The 23,232-nt window shown below is 40.5% G+C and overlaps 1 protein-coding gene across 3 annotated transcripts in view; it reads right to left on the reverse strand.

Moving 5' to 3' along the window:
- Window positions 1–19,909, reverse strand: part of LOC311300252 (sucrase-isomaltase, intestinal-like) — a 65,900-nt gene extending 45,991 nt beyond the window's left edge. For 2 of the 3 annotated variants that reach the window (XM_084424419.1, XM_084424417.1), the window contains exons 1-19: window positions 19,894–19,909; window positions 19,728–19,809; window positions 14,451–14,530; window positions 14,252–14,372; window positions 14,009–14,118; window positions 13,776–13,927; window positions 12,314–12,485; window positions 11,486–11,585; window positions 11,193–11,305; window positions 9,593–9,718; window positions 8,869–9,000; window positions 8,619–8,735; window positions 8,297–8,410; window positions 6,585–6,669; window positions 6,373–6,490; window positions 3,455–3,626; window positions 3,123–3,239; window positions 2,704–2,858; window positions 2,334–2,418 (exon numbers count right to left, since the gene is read on the reverse strand). In XM_084424419.1, coding sequence (XP_084280545.1) covers window positions 2,334–2,418; window positions 2,704–2,858; window positions 3,123–3,239; window positions 3,455–3,626; window positions 6,373–6,490; window positions 6,585–6,669; window positions 8,297–8,410; window positions 8,619–8,735; window positions 8,869–9,000; window positions 9,593–9,718; window positions 11,193–11,305; window positions 11,486–11,585; window positions 12,314–12,485; window positions 13,776–13,927; window positions 14,009–14,118; window positions 14,252–14,372; window positions 14,451–14,530; window positions 19,728–19,785 — 2,127 coding nt within the window. In that variant the 5' untranslated portion in view covers window positions 19,786–19,809; window positions 19,894–19,909. Of the gene's footprint in view, window positions 1–2,333; window positions 2,419–2,703; window positions 2,859–3,122; window positions 3,240–3,454; window positions 3,627–6,372; window positions 6,491–6,584; window positions 6,670–8,296; window positions 8,411–8,618; window positions 8,736–8,868; window positions 9,001–9,592; window positions 9,719–11,192; window positions 11,306–11,485; window positions 11,586–12,313; window positions 12,486–13,775; window positions 13,928–14,008; window positions 14,119–14,251; window positions 14,373–14,450; window positions 14,531–19,727; window positions 19,822–19,893 lie in introns of those variants that run through there. The other variant, XM_084424418.1, reaches the window with a different exon arrangement.
- Window positions 19,910–23,232: the final 3,323 nt, after the last annotated feature.

A 23,232-nucleotide genomic window follows, 5' to 3' on the forward strand; every position in this document is an offset into this window, starting at 1 on the left:
ATGAGCGAGATTTTGGAGAGTAAGAAGCTGACAGAAAGAGAAGCAGCAACAAACCGAAAGAAAAGATGAGGGAAAATAGTGTACACTTCAGACTGTGCCACTGAAATGTCATATTCATACAGTGCATCCAGAAAGTACTCACAGAGCTTCACTTTTTCCACATTTTGTTATGTTACAGCCTTATTCCAAAATAGATTAAATTCATTATTTTCCTCAAAATTCTACAAACAATACCCCTGTGGCCGAGGCCGAGGGCCGTGAGAGAGCGGCGGGAGGCCGGTGGCGTGATTACTAATGAGCGACACTGGTCTCGTATCTCACACGGAGGAGCGGAGGCATAAAAGGAGGAGCGACGACAGTGAGGATTGAGAGAGTGGCCAGGCCTGGATTTATGTTTTGTTTTATATTTTATTATATGTGACAGCAGTCGTCCGTGAGGGGCTCCTGTCTTTTACTTTCGTTTTGTATTTGTTTATTTATTTATTAAAATATGTGTTAACATTCGCTGGTTCTCGCCTCCTTCCCATAAGCGTTAAAACCCCATAATGACAAAGTGAAAGAATTTTGTTTGAAATCTTTGCAAATTTATTACAAATAAAAAAACATCCTTGAGATGTTTCTACAACTTGATTGGAGTCCACCTGTGGTAAATTCAGTTGATTGGACACACCTGTCTATAGAAGGTCCCACAGTTAACAGTGCATGTCAGAGCACAAACCAAGCCATGAGGTCCAAGGGATTGTCTGTAGACCTCCGAGACAGGATTGTATCGAGGCACAGATCTGGGGAAGGGTACAGAAAAATGTCTGTAGCATTGAAGGTCTCAATGAGCACAGTGGCCTCCATCATCCGTAAATGGAAGAAGTTGGGAACCACCAGGACTCTTCCTAATGCTACACCTGGCCAAAATGAGCGATCGGGGGAGAAGTAGGGATGGGGAAATGAAGCCTCATGAATCACTGAGGCTTTCCCCTGACTGTGCCGGGAAAAGATTCAAAGCTTCGAGAGTGTCGAGAACAGCGCCATCTGGTGCTTATTTAAAATAAAGCAGCCAGAAGCCTGTGTTAGAAGCTCTGGCAGATGAAGCAACCACAACACACTCCATAGTTTCAATGTTATGTGTACAAATAAAAGCCTTACATGTTTGTGTTTTATTTGTTCATTAAAAAAATGAATTTTCTCTCCTCACAAACCAATCAACCAGACTGAGCCAACAATGACTCGTTAAATAAGATCTGTGGTTCGAGCCTTCTGACACCCAAAGCGAAACACGCACACGATTGGACAGAAAGTGAGGCTTCATTTATTGTCGATCATGTGACTCTAGTAAATCAATACACACCCCGATACGAGGCTTCACTAGAAATTGTGTCGCATGTGTGATACGCACATCGAAGCTTCAGTGTCATACGTAACATCACTAGTGAGAAGGGGCTAATTATTTCACATTTGGTGTGAAAGGGTCTTTACATTTGCCTAACAATATAAAAAAAAATTCAAGCCCAGCCCAAGTAAAATTGTAAGAATTACTTTTCAAAGTAACTTTCCCCAACACAGCTCCTCAGTAAAAGGCACATGCCAGCATGGGGATCGGCACTGGGGATGTTTTTCAGCGGCAGGAACTGGGAGAGATGTAGCAATGTACAGAAACATCCTTGATGAAAACCTGCTCCAGAGCGCTCTGGACCTCAGACTGGGGCGACGGTTCATCTTCCAACAGGACAACAACCCTAAGCACACAGCCAAGATAACAAAGGAGTGGCAAAGAGACAACTCCGTGAATGTCCTTGAGTGGCCCATCCAGAGCCCAGACCAGAGATCTGAAAATGGCTGTGCACCGACAAAATCAAACTACAAAATCTCATCTTATCTGTAGTTAGGAAATCTTTAACCCCTCAACTGAGTTCGGTAATCAACTCTCAGGTCTGTTACCAAGAAACCATCTAACCTGATGGAGCTTGAGAGGTTCTGCAAAGAAGAATGGGAGAAACTGCCCAAGAATTGGTGAGCCAAGCATGTAGAATCAAACTCAAAAAGACTTGAGGCTGTGATTGGTGTCAAAGGTGCTTCAACAAAGTATTGAGCAAAGGCTGTGAATACTTATGTATATGTGATTTTTTTTTTTTTTTTTTATTGCAATGATTTTGAACAAAGTTCTTTCACGTTGTCATTATAAGGTATTGTTTGTAGAATTTTGAGGAAAATAATTAATTGAATCCATTTTGGAATAAGGCTGTAACAACAAAATGTGGAAAAAGTGAAGCGCTGTGAATAATTTCCTTATGTGTGTGTGTGTGTTAGAAACGTGTGTGAGTGTGTGTGTGTTCACTCACAGGATCCAGCACAGGTGTGATGAGAAGATGTGCTCCCCACATGAACTGTTTGTGCACTGCCCAGGTTTCACTGTCGGAATAGAACCTGCAGAGAAACAATTGTTATAAAGCAGATAGTGACGTTCCAGCTGATTACAATGTCACAAGTATAAAAGTGGCAAAAAAAAAAACACATTAATAAATAATTATATAAATAAATAAATAAATAAATCAATTATATATATATATATATATATATATATAAACCTATTGCGGACTTATCTAAGTCTTACACACATGAGAGATATCATGCAGAAATACATGAAGTTCATATACACGAAAGCAACACTGGAACTATTCCGCTGTTGTTTACACACGCTTACGAACTCACTCATGCATCATGGGCCGCACTACAGTCTCTCCGCTGACGTGGGCCTTGTAGAACAGAGTGTAGAGGTACGGCAGGAGGCTGTAGCGGATCTCCAGGTAATGCCTAGAGCTGTTCACCAAGAGAGAGTCAGCGCCGTATGATGCAGGGTCTTGGTCCTGTTAGAAAGGGACAGAAAACTAGTCAAGAAGAGCCACGAGAAATGAACACGTGGATCCTGATAATATGTTTATCATGGTGGAGAGCCATCGGTCGTGGAGACAACCGTGGAATTATTACTCTCAGACTAAAAGGTGAAATCTTTTTATCCATCTAATTTCACCAAGAATATAATTTTACATTCATCCTCATTTGCCCTCTCAAACTCTCACTCCAGAGGTCGAGATTGAATGTTTCTGGTTAGTTTAAAGAGCAGCACACACTTTGAACCCTTGAGCGTTGTGGTTACGGCTGAAAGGGTAAAATGCGCCGACTTGCATCCAACGTCTGCAAAGCTCCTCCGACGAGTCGTCGAAGAACCCACAGATGTCTGCACCGACCTGCAGAAGAACATCATTAGACTCCAAAAAAAATCACTATTTATTATCTCAAATGTTTCTCCAAAAAACTAGGCAATTAAATGGAGCTCAAATGGAGATTCCAGTGTTTTATATATGAAAAAGACACCAGCAATCTGACAAATGTCTGCATTGAGTATCAGAGGAGATCAAAAATGTCTTGGAAAAGACGTTTCATTTGGAGTCAAACCACTTACGTAAGGGATTCCAAAGAGGTTAAACTCCAGCATGCCGGGTATCGCCCACTTAATGTCATTCCAGGTGGCGGCATTGTCACCCAACCAGTGCCCAGCGTACTTGCCCACCCCAGGGAAGGAGGAGCGGGTGAAAACCATGGAACGGTTATTCCCAAACACTGCTCTCGCTGCCCTGGAAGCAGAAACACAATATTAGAGTCAGTGCCGATCCTAGACTTCTGGGGGCCCTAAGCGAAACTTTGTCCAGGGGCCGCTGCTCATAAAACCTCCAAAATGACCCACAAACCCTTAATCTATTCTTTCAGAGCAGTTTCACTGTCAACAAACAACATTGAGTTGAAATATACAATAAAAAAGAATAAAATTACAAACAAAAGGACAAATACTGTACAATAGAAAAAATACATACATACAATAGATACAAATGAAATGTAAAAAAATGCCTACTACTAATAACGTTAAAAGTAAAACACTGCATATTCTTTACTGTATGAATTAAATATAGGTCTAAATTGATTCGTATTATAGTTACTAAAGTTATTCAGCAAAGAGAAGTGGATGATTTTGTTTCTGATTAACATTAAATGGCAAACAGCAGCAGGTTTATTAGGCTGCTGTCACTTTAAGACCAAATGCACAGCTCTTATACACTAACAAGCATTTGATTACTTTCCCAACTGTATATGCTCACTTTAGACATATTTTTGTGTGTATTTGCCTGTTTAAGCGCACACTTGAAGCACTGTGTGAGGTAAAAGGACTCAAGCTGTTGAAGCTCCACCCCCTGTGCTGGGAGCAGCAGCTCATTTGGATTTAAAGGAACAGACACAAAACGGTGCGTTTTTGCTCACCCTCAAAAAAGTGACAATTTTAACATGTTATATAAAAATACCTGTGGGGTATTTTGATCTAAAACTTCACATACACACTCTGCGGACATCAAAGGCTTATTTTACATCTTGTAAAAAGGGCATTATACCAACCCTTTAAAGGAAAGGAATGGAATCCAGCATTGTGTTTTCGCTGTAGTTGGCAGCCAAAGTTAAAAAAACTAAACTGAGATTCTATTAGTCAGCCCTAGTCATTAAATCATCTTTGATAGCAATGGGGCCCCTGGTGGTTCGGGGGCCCTACGCAACTATCACACTTTGCGTAAAGGATGACCGGCACTGACTGGAGGTATAGGGAGCGCTGGCACCACAGTCAAATGACATCAAGGAGGGTATTGGAAAGACACAATGCCAAGTAGGGTGGCCTAGGAAAGCATATGACAAACACGCAGGCAGGAGTTAGGCTGAATGAGGGAGGGGGTGTAGAGGAACGAAAGTAGACATACACTAAGACTGAAAACATTAACCTCCCTCCTACGACCACCCAGACCATTTATGAAATGATTCAGAAACATAATTCAGAAATTGTCAAGGTTGTGATGTCACAACCATGAGCACATTAAAGGTGCATTGCGCAACTTTTCATGTTAAAAATACCCGTTTTCTAACCCATACATGCTTAAACAATTGCCTGATGGGCTGAATGAGCCCTTCTCTGATCACTGCGATTGCCTCTATAATCCTGTACAGTAAAATAAATAAGAGGGATTCGGGTCGGAATCTGAGACTGGGCGTGACGTCATGCGCGTTCACGGCACGCTCATATGTCTGGCAGGTTTGTGTATGCGCCGACGCCGCCATTCTCCGTAGAAAATGGATTCTAAGAGACCGGCTTGTAGTTCATTTCAAACACCAACGCAAACTCCACGTAAGATAAAAAAAAAGAGAACTTTTGTCTAGTGCAACCAAAAGGTCCAAATTGGAGTCAGACAGGCGTCGGGGTAAGACGAGAGTAAACATAGGGAAGGCTTTCAACAAATGGAGAGATCTCCGGTCTGCTCTAGGGCTCAAACGGGATCCTCAGTTGGCTTTTTTCTTGATAAAAAAGGTAAGATATATCCCATTCTCTAATGTCTGATACGGCCAATAATGACAATAAATGACGATCCATAAAATGTGTAATGCTTTAGCGTAAGCTAGATAAATGTACTATCGGAATAGGTTTTACTAACTTACCATTGTCAGTGATCAGGTTCAGAATGATTGTGATATAAAATGCTGATATATAAGTTAGATACTTAGACACAAATTTTGAGCAAATTACTGCTTAATTACGATGTATTGCTATTGGAATATGCTACTTAGCTGATCAATAAAACAGGCTAAACCCCCGCAAATCTTCGGCGGATTAAGTTAGCCTATTTGGCTTTTATGGTAACGTCATAGTGCCACTTGATTGTTTATTACCTTGAGACATTTGGGTGTACTTTGTTGACCGACTGTGTATGGTATGGTATCATGATTACTATTTTGAGCTTTTACAAAGTAATAACTTATATTGTTCATGAACGTGTTTCCATAATAATAGTCATAAGTGGATACAGTAAACACATAACACAGTTCAACATGGAGATAGATGGGAATAAAAAACGAAGTTTTCTACTACCCCCATTTTTTCCCTCACACATAAGTGTTATTTACTCAATTGCCTTTCCTTTCACATATTTTAAATTACTTGCAGATTTAAAACTTTATTACCTCTGAAGACATTATGATTGTAAACAAAAAAATTGTGCGGCTGATGCTCCTTGGGTTATGACCAGCTCGTGCTCGTGCAAGCGTGCGTGTGCGTGTGGTCCGTGAGCGTGCACACCTCTGGTTGCAGTTTCGCTTGCCGCCAGAGGGGGCGTAGTTCTGCGAAAACTCAGACTTTTGCGCAATGCACCTTTAATATATGACTATCCACTGGTAAATACTAAATTGTTGTGATGTCAATCCGTATTAATCATTCTGACAAGACTGGAAAGCAGCATCAGTCAATCATAACAGAGATAATTTACATACAGAGTGTGAAAACCCAGCACTTACTTCTCAGTGGCCAGGACCATAGAGTATCCATAGAGACTGTGGACATCATAGTGGTTCCCCCAGTTGTGCTTAGCATCCATACATAAGGTCTTACTGAACATCAAGTTATCAAGGATACCTTCAGAATCCGATGGAAATCAAGAGGATGGAGGTTAACAGATGGTGAGGAAATGCTGATATGAAATCTAGTGGCAGATGCATTTCAGACTCACGTGGGGTGAATGGAGGATAGTTGAGTTTGTTTTCGGCGCAGCCTTTGATGCTTCCCTTTACGAAATTGGCCACCTCATTCATGTCCTTAGAAGAAAAACAGCAATTAGTTCAGCCCTTCCTAATTCAGGCAACTCATTTTCTCGAGATTAAAGCAAAACCTTCTAGGGAGGCTTCAACATCAACATGAAATGGCATTCGTAACCATTTTACTTTCATAATGTGATGCATTTCTGAATCAGAATATTCAGTGAGAAAAACTGTGGGACAGAACTTGATTTTATCAGTCAGGAATCAATTGGATGGCGTAAAATGCGTTTCTTCAACACAGTCGCCACTAGCTTCTTGACTGTAATAATATTTGAAACATGATGCATTTTCTCTAAAGCTGCTATGAAATATGTACCGTGAAAGTGCCATATAAATGAATGTGAATTTAATTGAACAGGAGTTTGATGAATTACTACTGTAAGTAGGTTCAATTATGATTTTGCGAATGAGCGGGTCGGAGCACGTTAAGTGTTTTTTGTTAGAACGGTGTCGTGTTAGCCCTAAGTTAATAACTAATGATCTTTGCAACGGAAGTGAATCAATCAAGACTAACGATCTTTGCAACGGAAGTGAATCAATCAAGACTAACTTTAGCTTGACAATAACTTTACTCTAGAGCTGCTGTAAAGCCAAAACAATCTCTGTTACTTTAATTTCCTATTATCACTGTAAAGCTATATAAATATCATGATTAAAGGGATACTCCACTTTTTTCGGAAATAAGCTCATTTTACAACTCCCCCAGAGTTAAACAGTTGAGTTTTACCGTTTTAGAATCCATTCAGCCGAACTCCGGGTCTGACGGTACCACTTTTAGCATAGCTTAGCACAGATCATTGATTCTGATTAGTCCAGTAGCATTTCTTTCAAAATGACCAAAGAGTTTCAATATTTTTACTATTTAAAACTTGACTCTTCTGTAGTTAAACCGTGTACTAAGATCGACGGAAAATGAAAAGTTGCGATTTTCTAAGCCTATATGGCTAGGAACTACTCTCATTCCAGCGTAATAATCAAGGAACTGTGCGGCTGTACCATGGGTGCAGCAGGCGTAATGATATGACGCAGCGCCTGAAAATAGTCCCCAGCTCGGTAACTTCTTCCAACATGACCGGGACTAAGTTTGTCTAACCTATTAGACCTATTATCAGGCGCTGCGTCATATCATTACGCCTGCTGCACCCATGGTACAGCCGCACAGTTCCTTGATTATTACGCTGGAATGAGAGTAGTTCGTAGCCATATAGGCTTAGAAAATCGCAACTTTTCATTTTCCGTCGATCTTAGTACACGGTTTAACTACAGAAGAGTCAAGTTTTAAATAGTAAAAATATTGAAACTCTTTGGTCATTTTGAAAGAAATGCTACTGGACTAATCAGAATCAATGATCTGTGCTAAGCTATGCTAAAAGTGGTACCGTCAGACCCGGAGTTCGGCTGAATGGATTCTAAAACGGTAAAACTCAACTGTTTAACTCTGGGGGAGTTGTAAAATGAGCTTATTTCCGAAAAAAGTGGAGTATCCCTTTAACACATATTGATGCAGTGACATATATAGTATTGACTTGTAGGAAGTTGGAGATTGGAATCAGAACATTTTTCATGACCTTTCCATCAGGTCGTAAAATGATCAGGTTCAATGTTTGGTGACAGGGTTACTTACAATCCAGAGAGCGTCATGCTTGACTTCTTTGTGGAAACGTGAAATTTCATCAACCCACCAATCAATGCAGGACGGGTTAGTGTAGTCAGGGAACAAGGTTTCCCCTGGCCAGACCTGTGACGGGAGAAAGAGGGGAGGAGAATGGGATTCATATAAATACAAACAATGTTGGAATGAATGAATGAATGAATGAATGCAGATGACCAACAACAATTACTAAAACCAAACATCATGGAAATCATTGAAGTTCAGATATAACCAGTTCTCAATCCCAAACCCTACTAAGAATTACCCAACCAGGAGTATGTTTGGAGGATCGTACCTCTCCCAGTAGAGGCGTTTGCCCGTCCGCTTCAGTGACCCAAGCTTTAGCTACATGACCCCTGTCAAGGGCTTCATAAGCTCCGTCTATCCTTCGACTCGTGGACACGGCAGGATCCTACCAAGAAGAACATGTTCTGAGGTGTTCAACTGGACAAAATCCAATTCAGCCAGTGGTTGAAATGTATTACTCTAAACTTGTTTTGGCCCACTGTCCAAAACCCAGAACTAACGTGCAAACCTAGGCTCACCAATATGATGATGTATTTCTGCCCTTTCTCATGCATGTAGTCAGCAAACTGAGGCAGCTCCGCAAACTTCACCGTATCATAAGTGAAGATCTTTTTGTCCTCCATGTAATCAATATCAGTGTACTGGACGTCCTAGAACACAAAATAATGATGATTCAGCTTTGTGTCTCAGTAAAGCTTCCTTCTCTCACTGAATATCCTGTTTCACTTCAACGTCTACTTTTGGAAGTTACACTCTTAAACATACAGTACAAGTTCTTTATTGGCATTGATTATTCCGTGAAGAATTCCTGGAATCTTTCCATCGCACAAAAGAGTCTTTATAGTGGAAAAGATTCTTTAGACTATTAAAATGTTCTTTACACTAAGAAACAAATGGTTCTTTTAACAAGGTTCTTTGGGGAACCAAATTGTAGATTCACTGTTGTCTGTTTGGATTTTTCTGGAAGGCTTGACTTCCTTCAGCTGATGGTGAGATTCTCCTGCAGGCAATTTTCTAATATTGCTAATATCCTGACATGCCTTTTTTGTTCCAATGCCGGTGCAGTGCATCTTTCGGCAATCAGAGCCCCACCATCAGGTGCTAAACGCTTCTAAATGCATGTTTTCAGTTGAAATGCACATTATTCACGAATCCGTGCTCTTGATAGTGGCTTTGAGGTACTGGGTGGAATCAAGTTTTGCAGAAAAAAGCGAGGAGCCTCCTTCTGTTCCTGGCACTTACATATGGAAGGCCGGCCTGTCGATTTCTCTCCACGACTCTCTTGATCTCGTCCAGGCTGCCGTAGTCCCAGCGAGAGAGCTGGAAGCCCAGAGACCAGTACGGAGGGATGAAAGGCCTGCCGATCAGCTGGAGAGATATGAAGCCATGTTAAACACGTTCAACATCAGCGTGGGGCCTACAGGATTTCACTTCAACTCTCGTCATGAGCTAAAGTCAGTTGGCATTAGTGAAATTTTGGTAAGAGGTTCATGGCGTGATCCGATCAGGGTTTATTTTGCAATAATGACCATCTGACTTCTTATTACTGCTATTTGCCAATAAATAAATAAATACATCAATGGACCAGTGTTATTTTAATATCATTGATATATTATTTTAGTTTTTATTAACATTTAAAAATGTAAAAATATTTTTTTAAATTATGTTTTCAGTCTCTTTTTAATTTTAGTTAAAGTTTTAGTAATTTTGTTGCATGGGTTTGTCATTTTTAGTGGGTTTTTTATGTCTACATAGTTCTTAAAAAATATAAAAATTTTAGTTTAAATATCTATATATTTTTAATGGTTTTAGTTTTACATTTAGTTTGAGTAAATGAAAATAACTGGAAATTGTGTCACACGGGTGGTTGCTGGTGAAGAAGATGAAGGTATTCCAACACAAAGTTTTAATAAACCAACAGACTGGCCAACTTAAAGCAGCACACACTTAACATAGACATTACCAGACAATGAACAAAACACAGACAGGAACTTAAATACACAGAGATGATTAACTAAACAACGAACAGCTGTGATGATTGTGTTGGTGTCCATGGTGACAGACAAGTGGCGGCAAATAAGAACAAGGAACACGAGACAGGAACGACAACAAACTAAAAGTCCTTGAGCTAAATACAACTGAATATAATGATGACACATGAAATATTGATGTGATTTGAAATGTTTTTTTTGTTTGTTTTTTTATTAAGAAATACAAATATTTTGACCAGGACAATACTCACTTACGCAGTTTAGCCAGAGTTGTGTGATAAATTATAATATTTTACATGATTTGAATTCATAATGATATTTGTACTTAATACCATAAAAATGAATTTGACCACAGAATGCCGCAAATGACCAGAATCAGAATAAAGCATTTCAGAAAATTTTTCAAATAATTTTTTTCGATGTAAATGTAATAGAAAATAAACATATTATAAATGTTTATAATTCACAATAGAATATTTTAGCAGTCAATATATACATACATTATTTGACTGCAGAATACTATGACTGACCAATAAGAACCAGGTATTTTTGTAGCCTACAATAAATTCTAATATTTAGTTAAAAATATTTCCAGAGCAAAATATGTACCGAAACATAAAAATGTGAAAGAATAAACAATCTGTACAATTTATTAATATGCAAACTATCAATTTGATATTTTTTTATTATTATTTCTATGAGCTTTTTGCTTTTAATCCGATTGGAAACTGGAGAAATGACCAGGAAATCACTCTATTTATTCTTGCCACCATCCAGCACGCTGTGTCTCTAACATGAAAAAGCATTTCCAAGTGTTTACAGTGGTCACTGGTGTTCTCATCTACACTTACCTGTGTGAACTCGTCCACCAGTGCCTCTGGTGTGTCTCCAAGCAGGATGTAGAAGTCCAAAACCCCTCCAATAGTCCGGTAGGTTACGGCCGGAGCCGGCTGGATTGTCACCTCTGCACACAGACAGACATGAACAACTGAAACTTCTCATTCCAAACACTCAAACACATCCAAACGCACTATACATGCTGTGCACAGTCATCTCAAATCGTGTTATTAACGATTATGACTTTAGTCCATGGTAAAACCATCACAATGACACAATAAAACTACTCAAGAGAGACTTGGTTTACCCATAGCATTGCTGTTCATGAGGAAAACACCCATGGATTGGCCACTGGCATCTTCCAGACATGTGAAATAGGGGTAGTGGCCATACAGGTTGTGTGTGTCCTGGAGGAGGAAAGACATTAAGGTTTGTAATGGCAGATTTCAGACTTCTAATCAGTTAATTGGACAGTTTGGGACATTTATGTCTCATGATCTTCAAACACAAATTGCAGGATAATCCTACACAAGAAGAAACTGCTCTGCACTGTAAAAAACGTTTTGTTCTTCAAATGTTTAAATTAATTGGTTAAATCATATTGAAAACTAGTTAATATGACAAAATCAACCTGATTACATATGGTTATACCAACAACAACAAAAAGATTAGTTAGAATTAAAGGAAAAGTTCACCAAAATGACAACTCTGTCATATATATATATATATATATATATATATATATATATATATATATAATATATTGTATAATTTTAAGTTATTCACAGAAAATCTTGAAATCCACCCTAGACCTTCTCGGATAATTAGTGCTAAGTAGCGAGTTGTTCTAAATGACTCCTTCATTAATTAGACTGATCCGGTTCTTGACTGACTTTTAATTTTAATATCAGTCAAATGACTTCAGGAGGTTTGGAATACAGTGCATGAGTTGTATGAACTTCTTTTATGATGCTTTTGTATCCTTTTTTGAAGCTTGCCATCTTCAGTCCTTCAGATTGGCCAGGAGATTCTCCAAAAACGTACCTAAAACTTTGTATTTCACTGAAGAATCTAAGACGTACTGGTTTGGAATAGTGAAAATGTTTGTGCGAATGATCTAAATGTTCTGACTCACGCCATTGGGAAAAGCATCTCTTGTGAAGATAGGCCAGGTCCTCCAGTTTGTGTCATGGCGGAAGGTCTGATGGACATGCTCTCCGAGTCCATAGATGTTGTGAGAAGGAAGTTTAGCAGAGAGCTGAAGGTACTGATCATCAAAAACCAGCGGCCCAATGGTTGTGTCAAACCTGACAGAGCAAGTCGAGGGGAAGAGAGGAAGTTTAATCACAGTTCAGTTTGTGGGTAAATGTCATGAAAGCTGTCAAGATCATATCCTTTGACCAAAAGATTCACCATTGACAATGCACACCCATACCACATGAAAACACTAGAATAAATGACAAATACTGATAGATAGGTCATCAAAAAGATCATCTTCTGTAACCAAAAGAAAACAACTTCATATTCTTGAAACCGCAGCTAAACTGATAGCTAAGAATCATTCTGTAACATCGCCATCTTCTTATCTAAAACTCTAAAACAGTAAAAACAGCATTTTCATAAAAATATGGCAAATCGTTGTATTCTTTGTAAATAAGGCCTATTTCTCACTGGTTAATCCTGCTATTGAAAGCTGTTTTAATACAAACGTCTAATTCGGATTATTATCTGTATCTTTGATGTACGTACAGTATAAGGTCTGTTTCACACATCTTGAGCATTGCAACAGACATCACACAGGTATAGCCTTTCTAGGTTATATAGCTATATTTAGTATTTCTTTTGATAATGGCCATAAATTATAAAAAGGTTAACAGTTTGTTGATAACGAATAACTCATTTTTTAAATGGTAATTCATTTACTTAATAGTCATAAACGTTTACATAGATGTCTTTGTTAAAACGCTGGGTTTCTGTTGATGTAATAATATTGATCATTTATTGTGTGTAATTTAAACTCAATTTTTTGCATAAATGGATTTTTTAAATTAAGTTTTAGTAACTTTAACTTTTTGAATATTGGTCTGTGGATTTCTCGTTCCCAGTATGCTTTACATAGGACTGGATAAGAAGAATAAATGTTGAAATTAAAAGTTATTTTAGGTCTTTTTTTGGGGGGTAGTTTGTTGGTTGAACATAATTTCGTTAGAAAAAGATTGATACAAACTGTTGCATATGCTTCTAATAAGCAGCGGTGCACTGCTTTCGTTAATATTTAATATGACTTGAACTCGTCTAAGATCTAGGAATCAGGACTTACTCTTTACCAGCTTGTGACATGACGGCAGACAATATCAAAATAAAGCAAAGCAGTTTCCATCAATATCGGCGAGGCAAAGACTGATTGCTTTACAAAAAGCTTGCACTGCTTCAGGCTGGATTCCCTGTCTTTCTGTCTTTTTGGTGCTGTGATTGCCCCACGTTTAGTCAAAGAAACACTCTAAAATGATTCTGTGCTGGATTGTTAGCAATGCCTAAACCTCCCAGAGTGTCAATATCTGATCTGTGTGTGAAAAGGTGATAAGCTCCCCACTCACAGGAGTTTCTCAGGAGATGTTCTCCAAACTTTCAGTCCAAAGGGCTTCTGGATCAGCTCCAGTCTATATTTTAAGGGTCCGGTGGGAGGGGTGGAAGGTGCTTGAACATGCTCGTGAGGAACCTCAAACCTGGCTTGCTTTGCATCAGTGATCTGGTAGACAAAGAGAACATTGCACGCCATTATAGACGTCTTTACATTGACACCGTGCCTGACGTCAGTTTTTAAACAGACCTTGAATCGAAGACGGTTTTCTGTCTGCATTTCAGCGTAGAAGGTCAACTCTTTAATATCAGCTCCAAATAGAGACGGAGCATCCATTCGAGTCAGCTGGGCCTCAATATCTACAGCAACACAAACATTTTCCATCAGGTCATGGCGAATCGTTTACTCTACTTGCTGCATGGTCAAACACAAACTTTTCGAAGCAAAATGGAAAGCAGATTTGCACAACATCTTGTTTCAAGCTGAACTCACGTGTGCTGTCAGGCCTGCTTTCACTGACCACGCTGTAGCCATGGTTTTTGGAAAAGAAGCACCAGGGGACGTTAGCCTCACTCACAGCGCTCCAACAGCAAGCTCTTTCCAAACACTTTTGCTGTAAGGACACACAGTAAAACTTTAGCAAAGCATGCTGGGAGTTTGTGTGGAATGTAGGCCATAATTTGCAGTTTACCTCGGAAGCGCCGGGATCTGGGAAACAGTCCACTCTCTCGCCATGTGGGATGTTGGGACATTCTGGAACGATGTTACGATCTGTGGATCAAGATACTTTAGTGGAAGATTCACATTTATCGCTGTAAAATGAGCTATTCCTCAAGAACTGCTGTCCCACAGGACAATATGTTTGCCCTTGCATAACAATTTTTTTTTTTTTTGAGTTAATAATTTGTGTCTACTATCTCTGTTAAACATTAGACAGGTCATACCTACTATAGGCTAATGGATAAAATATTGAGCATCCCAATTTTGTAATTTTGCTATTTTTCTTTTGTTACAGTATCACAATTATTTGAACATAGGGGGATTTTTTTATATTTTTATTATTATTATTATTTTTATTTATTTAATTAGATTAAATTATTATTTTGAACTGCTATCCTATTCTTCTCTTTTAGCACTCTGTTAAACATTAAACAGGTCATTCCTACTATATTGGATAGAATATTAAACTCACAATCTCTTGGCTTTCGGATCGATTGCTCCTGTCTGCTTGCTCCTGAGTGGTTTGCGTCTTTAAGCTCCGTATAGCTTTCTGTTTTGAATCTAGATTTACTATCATTCCTTGTTGTTTATATTGCTAAATATAACTTACTTATCACAACACATTAAATTACTCATCACCACACATTAATCTGACATCGCTAGCTTTTATCTAAATTGTTATCACTAGCACAACACGCTAGTATTTCGCTAGCCTGTTAACGCGCCATCTTTTTTTCTTGCGCGCACTCGCGCCTTTTATGAGTCCATCACACAATTGTGGTGAGTAGGATCAGTCAACAAACACAGTGAGTCATGTCATCTTGTCCTGTTATTGTCACTTATATAGCCTTCTCTGTCAGCACCGAGGGCTTCACATGTGATAAATGCAGGGAGATTTCAGAACAAAGACACAAAGATACACATCCAAACTTTAATCGAGGATAGTAAGAGTGCAAGGGCTTTACATTATCTAGTCTCATGTAAATTACATTTAGCTAAGGCTGCAAAGCCGACTCCGTGTTATAAATATGTCTATGAAAAAAAGAAGCGTGAAGTCCGCACACTGAAAATAGCTGCTTCAAATGAATTTATTAATAGCACAACGTTTCGACCATCAGGTCTTCATCAGGCACAATGAACCATAACTTCTGCCACTAAATATTGCTTTATTAATAATGTACCTGATCAGTTTCATCTGCTCAGTAAAGTAAGTAAAGTTTCTACTTCTGAAGTTTCCAAAGAACATAGCAGTAATGACTTTATGAACTACTTCACTTATAAGATTGATAATATTAGGGAGAAAATTATAACTATGCAACCGTCTACTACAGTATATTATCTGTCACGATTCATGTCTGTGTTCCCCTGTCTCATTCTATGTTTAGCAGTTCCCCGTTATGTTGATTAGTCTTCCCAGGTGTTTTTCATTAGCCACGCCCCCTTGTTATCTTGTTTAGCTTGTCTGTCTGTGTATTTAAGCCCTGTGTCTTGTTTCAGTCTTTGTGAGTTCTTAATGTTGTATGTTGGCTGTTTCTGTATCTCTGTCTGAGTTTATTATTGTTTGAGTTTGTTTAATAAAACCTGCTGCAATTGGATCCTGCTTCTGCATCTGCTTCAGCTGTCAGCGTAACAGAAGAACTCACCATTTATGGATCCAGCAGTACGCGTCCTTCAAGATGTTTTGGGATCGGCTCACGGCGATAGTGAAGGAAAGCTACGATCTGTTTGAGTTTACTGAGAAATTTTGTGAGCTAGCTACAAACTGTGATCTGAGTGATGAAACTTTAAAAACAGGTTATATAATCGGAGCCGGATGCGTCAATCCTCGACCACTCCCCGATCTCTCGGGGCTGGACTGGAGAGAAGCAGTTGCCATCTGCTGGGAGAGTTTTACTCCCAAGTATGCTCTACATTCACCCAGCCCAGCCAAACCTGCTCACACTGTCAGCCCAGGCAAACCCACATTACCACTCCCTGCTGAGCACCGTATCCGTTCTGGACCAGTGGCTGAGATCACATGGCCCAGAGCACGAAAACTTATTTCAAACAGTGCTGATCTGGTGTCTAAAGTGTTTGACCCCGCTTGGATATCCGTCCGGGGAGCTCGCAGGTCTGCTCCACGTTCCACCAAAACCACCGAACTAGTCATTAGTCCTGCCGAGCCAGAGCTTCACGTCAGTCCTGCCGAGCCAGAGCTTCACGTCAGTCCTGCCGAGCCAGAGCTTCACGTCAGTCCTGCCGAGCCAGAGCTTCACGTCAGTCCTGCCGAGCCAGAGCTTCACGTCAGTCCTGCCGAGCCAGAGCTTCACGTCACGCCTGCCGAGCCAGAGCTTCACGTCACGCCTGCCGAGCCAGTGTCTCTGGACAAGATGGCCGCCGCCGAGCCAGTGTCTCACGTCAGTCCTGCCGAGCGAGAGCTTCACGTCAGTCCTGCCGAGCCAGAGCTTCACGTCAGTCCTGCCGAGCCAGAGCTTCACGTCACGCCCGCCGACCCAGTGTCTCCGGACAAGATGGCCGTCGCCGAGCCAGTGTCTCCGGACAAGATGGCCGCCGCCGAGCCAGTGTCTCTGGACAAGATGGCCGCAGACGCCGAGCCAGAGTCTGTGATGGTCCTGTCCAGCTCAGAGCCCTCTTCGCCGCTGTTTCTGTCCAGCTCAGAGCCCTCTTCGCCGCTGGTCCTGCCCAGCTCAGAGCCCTCTTCGCCGCTGGTCCTGCCCAGCTCAAAGCCCTCTTCGTCGCTGGTCCTGCCCAGCTCAAAGCCCTCTTCATCACTGGTCCTGTCCAGTCCTGACCTGCCCTCGTCACTGGCCTCGTCCAGCCCTGACCCGCCTTGGCCACCCGAAGGGTCCTCTCCGCCGTGGCCACCCGACAGGTCTTCTCCGCCTTGGCCACCCGAAGGGTCCTCTCTGCTGTGGCCACCCGAAGGGTCCTCTCCGCCGTGGCCACCCGAAGGGTCCTCTCCGCCGTGGCCACCCGAAGGGTCCTCTCCGCCGTGGCCACCCGAAGGGTCCTCTCCGCCGTGGCCACCCGAAGGGCCCTCACCGCCATGGACACCCGAAGGGTCTTCTCCGCCTTGGCCACCCGAAGGGTCCTCTCCGCCGTGGTCACCAGCTCAGCCTGCTTCACCATGGCCACCTCCTCAGCCTGCTTCACACCATGGCCACCTCCTCAGCCTGCTTCACCATGGCCACCTCCTCAGCCTGCTTCACCATGGCCGCCTGAAGGGTCGTCTCCGCCCTGGCCGCCAGATGGACTGTCGTCTCCGCCCTGGCCGCCTGAATGGTCATCTTTGCCTGCACTGCCTGCTCCGCCCTGGTCGCCTGCACAGCCTGATCCGCTCTGGTCGCCTGCACAGCCTGATCCGCTCTGGTCGCCTGCACAGCCTGATCCGCCTTGGCCTCCCGTCTTGCCGCAGTCTCCAGGTCCTCTTCCACTCCACGGGCCTGGCCCTCCATCCCACCCCCGGGGCCGCCTCCGCTCCACCACCCTCCTGAACTATTGTTTTGTTTTGATGGGCGTCGGGAGCCGCCCATAGAGGGGGGGCTATGTCACGATTCATGTCTGTGTTCCCCTGTCTCATTCTATGTTTAGCAGTTCCCCGTTATGTTGATTAGTCTTCCCAGGTGTTTTTCATTAGCCACGCCCCCTTGTTATCTTGTTTAGCTTGTCTGTCTGTGTATTTAAGCCCTGTGTCTTGTTTCAGTCTTTGTGAGTTCTTAATGTTGTATGTTGGCTGTTCCTGTATCTCTGTCTGAGTTTATTATTGTTTGAGTTTGTTTAATAAAACCTGCTGCAATTGGATCCTGCTTCTGCATCTGCTTCAGCTGTCAGCGTAACAGCATCAGGCAGTGCAAATTTTTATTCATTCGTTGCTATAGGAGAGGAATCATTTACTAAACTCGTTAATTCATCTAAATCGACAACATGTATGTTAGACCCTATACCGACTAAGCTACTGAAAGAGATGCTTCCAGAGGTCATAGGTCATCTTCTTAATATCATTAATTCGTCTTTGTCTCTAGAATATGTACCGAAAACCTTTAAGCTGGCTATGATTAAACTTCTTGATTATTTAAATCGCAACTTGATCCTAGAGAATTTGTCAATTACTGGCCGATTTCAAATCTACCCTTTTGTCAAAGAAAAGGCAGTATCTTCACAACTATGTTCCTTTTTAGAAAGAAATGATATCTGTGAGGATTTCCAGTTAGGATTTAGACCGTACCATAGTACTGAGACTGCTCTCATTAGAGTCACAAATGATTTGCTCTTATCATCCGATCGTGGTTGTATCTCACTATTAGTGTTACTCTATCTTAGTGCTGCATTTGACACACACTATTGACCACAACATTCTTTTAAATAGACTCGAACATTATGTTGGCATTAGTGGAATTGCACTAGCATGGTTTAAATCATACTTATCTGACTGTTATCAGTTTGTCGTAGTAAACGAAGAGATCTCATATAAATATTGCGAATTTGCATCAATGGCCTCATAACCCCATTTCACCCCAACCTCGAGGAACCAAGTGAATGCTAGGATGAGCCACCAGATGGAGCTGGACATGCTGGAGACCTACAACATCATGAATAGGATGGTGTAACCTTTCTTTTTGGTGCGTTGAACCACCATCTGGAACTCATTATCGAACTGCTCATTGCAAACCACTTTGTCTTCCAGAAGGAATCCGACAATGTAAAAGCGATGGACACCATCGTACGACACCCTGAAAGTAGTTTAATGGGTCTTTCCGGGTAACTAAAGCATTTCATGTCAACTAAATAAGTGAATAAAGAGGACGCGCATCATAAAAGATAAATCCCGAGCCAAATTTACGTGAACTTCTGCTCGTCATCACTGAAGTGGAGTTTTTTATTATTATAGATATAGTCATATTGGTCAGCTTTGCATAAATCACATTTGCATAGGTAATGTAAACATATGGTACACAACAAATTCTGAAGAACTAACATCAGCGTCAAATGTTCATACATACATACTATACTACTACTACTAATAATAATAAATGTATACTACAGATTAAACCGCATATTTGTTGATGTATTTTGATGTAAAATAATAATATAATACATTCATAAGAATCAATAACTTTAGCTGATATAATGATATAATTGTTGTTGTCTTAATATAATCATGATAAGTGTGTTAGATAATTAGTGTATTAGACCATCGCATCATCATAAAATAACAGTTATGATGTGAAACATGGAATAATGCTCTTACCTGAAGCACTCAAAGCTATGAGAAGACAGAGAGACAGGTAGACAGTCCAGACCGCCATTGTTTCTCAATGAACACTGAAACTCTGCATAGAATTTAAGACATAATTATACATAAATAATTGTTACAAGGTTTACATGGTTCAATTATGTACTTTTGTGATACGAACCAGTTCAGTAGATCAATGTGAATGTCTGGATATTGCGCTGTGGAGCTCTGGTTTATCTTTATATGCTGGAGGGGAGTTTGTTTATCAGCACCTGCTCATGTTCTCACATCTCACATGTGAATTAATCCTGTTTTATGAGCGTTCTTGGTGTGTAATGATATTTTTCATCTATTCAGTAGTGTAATTTTGTAACTGTGTCAGTGTACATGTTTTATGCGGATGGTTAATATATTTCTCACACTCTTCATAAGATGCTCTTTGGATCATCTCAAATCATGCTGGAGAACATGATCATCAGTTTTATACAAACTTCTGGAGTTCATGACTTTTAGTGCTGCTGTCATTGCAAGAAAAGTGGGAAAACCCATATGAATTCTGAGATTTATGCGGATTTTTCAATTATATTTTCAGTCAGTGTTATGTGGATAATATAATATTGCAATGAAAATGTTGTATTAAATTTGAAAGAATGCAAAAAAATTATATTTATTTAATCAAATCAACACAACTGTTACGTTTAAAGCTGGAACTGTAATTTCTGTGACACTAACCTGTTGTATAAGCAAATGTGATAGCATTGTGTAAACAGCATGTGAGCAGGGTAATCAACATTACCTTGAATATGAGAGTCACATGGAGGATTCAGAGGAAACATAAATTTATTTTATTTATTTTTCCTAAGCTCAAGAGACTTAGTTGTGATTCTCATAAATCAGAAAAAGAGTCATAGCTGAGAATGTGGTGGAAGAAACATAGAACATTTTGTCTTGCTGTAATCTCTTTCAAGTCTTCATTATATTCATATTTGCTCTTTTTAAGCTCAGGAGACTTAGTTGTAATTCTCAAATATCTCTCATTTTAGTAACAGTGTCTCAGATGTTTCTCCTAAGATTCCTTATGAGAGATAAAAGTAGAAAAACTGAGACAGTTCTGAGAGAAAAGAGTCCAACATGTCTTCTAAACTTTAGAGGAGACAAATATGAGAGTGTTAGAGATTTTCAAGTGAAAGTCTCCATTTGATGTTTAAAGCAAACTCATTTTTGTTTAGGAAAGACATTTAAGATGTTAAAGAGATCTAATTTTTGATTTTTCTTTCCTTTTTCTTTTATTTACAGATCGTATTTATAAACGATTTTAAATTGATCAGTTATTTGCCATATGCAAATCTTACCTTTCAGTTACAGGACATACAAATCTATACAATATCTATTCAATATTATATCATTTTTTAATTATAAATAGTTTCTTTATGTAAAGATATTTTACTATTATATAGGTATCTTTGAGCCCCTAACTCCCCCCTATAAACCCTAAATGTGAACACTTTTCAGCCACTTCACAAAATAAAAACGTCTATCACTGCATGTTTATCACTCCTGATCTCTTTTCTTACCTCTCACAACTCTCATCCAACTCTTATACGTTCCCGTGGGAACTCAAACACTATTCTACATGTCTTCCCTTGTTAATGTTTAAATGTATTACTTAAACAACTTCTTTACTAAATTAAAGTAAATAAAGTATTTTTAGTCCAAGTTAACCACAGAAGGGTTCAGTGTAACTGAAATAACAACTATCACTTCAAGTAACTTCACATCTTTGAACTTAACTGGTTTCTTCACAAAACAAGTGTCACCGGTGCAGGCCGGGGCGGACTCGGATGACCAGCCGCCCCTGACTCCAGACACCACCGTGAGGAGCCAACACCACAGGCACGCAACAGATGGACAAAAGAGGAAGCAGGTAATTTAGTTCACAAGTAACAATCTTTATTGAATAATAATCAACTTGAGGAAAGAATGAGCAACTCTTGTCTTCTAAGGCTATTCGGCCGGAGTAGCCGCTGGATCGACTATTCACTGTCTTCGAGACCCAATGGTGTAATAGTGGCTGGGAAGGCTTACTCCACAGCGTTGCTGCACATCTGCAGGATTCAGACAGTAAGTAACAGGCAATGTTTCTTCGCTCAGCAGTAGATTCTCTTATCAGGACATGCAAGGGAAATCGTAACTTTAAAACTCACTTCACAGCGTTGCTGCACATCTGCAGGACTCAGACGGTAGGTAACAGGTAAGGTTTCTTCTCTTAACAGCAGCTTCTCTTATCAGGACGTGAGAGGGGAATTGTGACTTTAAAACTCACTTCACAGCGTTGCTGCACATCTGCAGGACTCAGACGGTAGGTAACAGGTGGGCTTTTCTTCTCTTAACAGCAGCTTCTCTTATCAGGTCGTGAGAGGGGAATTGTGACTTTAAAACTCACTTCACAGCGTTGCTGCACATCTGCAGGACTCAGACGGTAGGTAACAGGTAAGGTTTCTTCTCTTAACAGCAGCTTCTCTTACCAGGACATGAGAGGGAAATTGTGACTTTAAAACTCACTTCATGAGACTTGAACTTTCAGAGAGAGGGAGAGGATTATCAGGAGCCTTCAATGAGGAATTACTTCACGACAATATTCAGGGGAAGAGAGGACAATACAAAACATTACTTCACCAGTTCAGTTGTATCGTTCTGGGATTTAGATGGAGACCAGTAGATCATCTCACAAGAATGAAAGCAGGCGTTGGAAGACTCTTCTCAGCATAGCACACAGCACTCGTGTTCACTACAAATCCACAGCATTAATTCGACGTGCATCAGGTAAGGCAAACGACTGCAAATCACTCACACAGTAGGGCTGATCAGAAGCCTCGCTTCATCCATGCATTTCAACGGAAATATTCACTCTCAATTCCTCTCCAATGTATCTGAAACAGATGTCCTCCTCAACAGTAAATTTCACATTCACAGTCTTTTCTTCAAGCTTTACATTTGATTCAATGATGAAATTAATTCACTTATCTTTCTTCCTTCCTCTTCCATAGCAGATCCAAGCAGCAGTTCAATCCAGTAGTATTCCACAACAGTTACAGGAGATCTTCTACCCCAAAACACAACGACTGAGACCCAGCCAAAACAACTGATCAACTGAACACCGATCAACCTTTACCAGTTCCAACCTTCGCTTTTACCAGTTCCAACCTTCACTTTTACCAGTTCCAACCTTCACTTTTACCAGTTCCAACCTTCACTTTTACCAGTTCCAACCTTCACTTTAACTCGACTCTGAATGGCTCTTTTATCCTCCTCTTGTGAAGCGGAAAGCCTGTACAAACACCGCTCCTCTCTCTCCCTCACACCTGTCGTGCATCAGCTGTAATTAGTTTGCGCAATATCTCCGCTACACCCGGAACCGGAGTGAGGTGTTACACCAAAATAATTCCCCTCGGGAAACATGGAAAGAAAACAAAGGTTCCGCTTTTCCCAGCATTTCGTCACCCGTGACACAAGCACTTCT

This window comes from Rutilus rutilus (genome assembly GCF_951802725.1).
Source record: "Rutilus rutilus genome assembly, chromosome: 1".
NCBI classification, from domain to species: Eukaryota; Metazoa; Chordata; class Actinopteri; order Cypriniformes; family Leuciscidae; genus Rutilus; species Rutilus rutilus.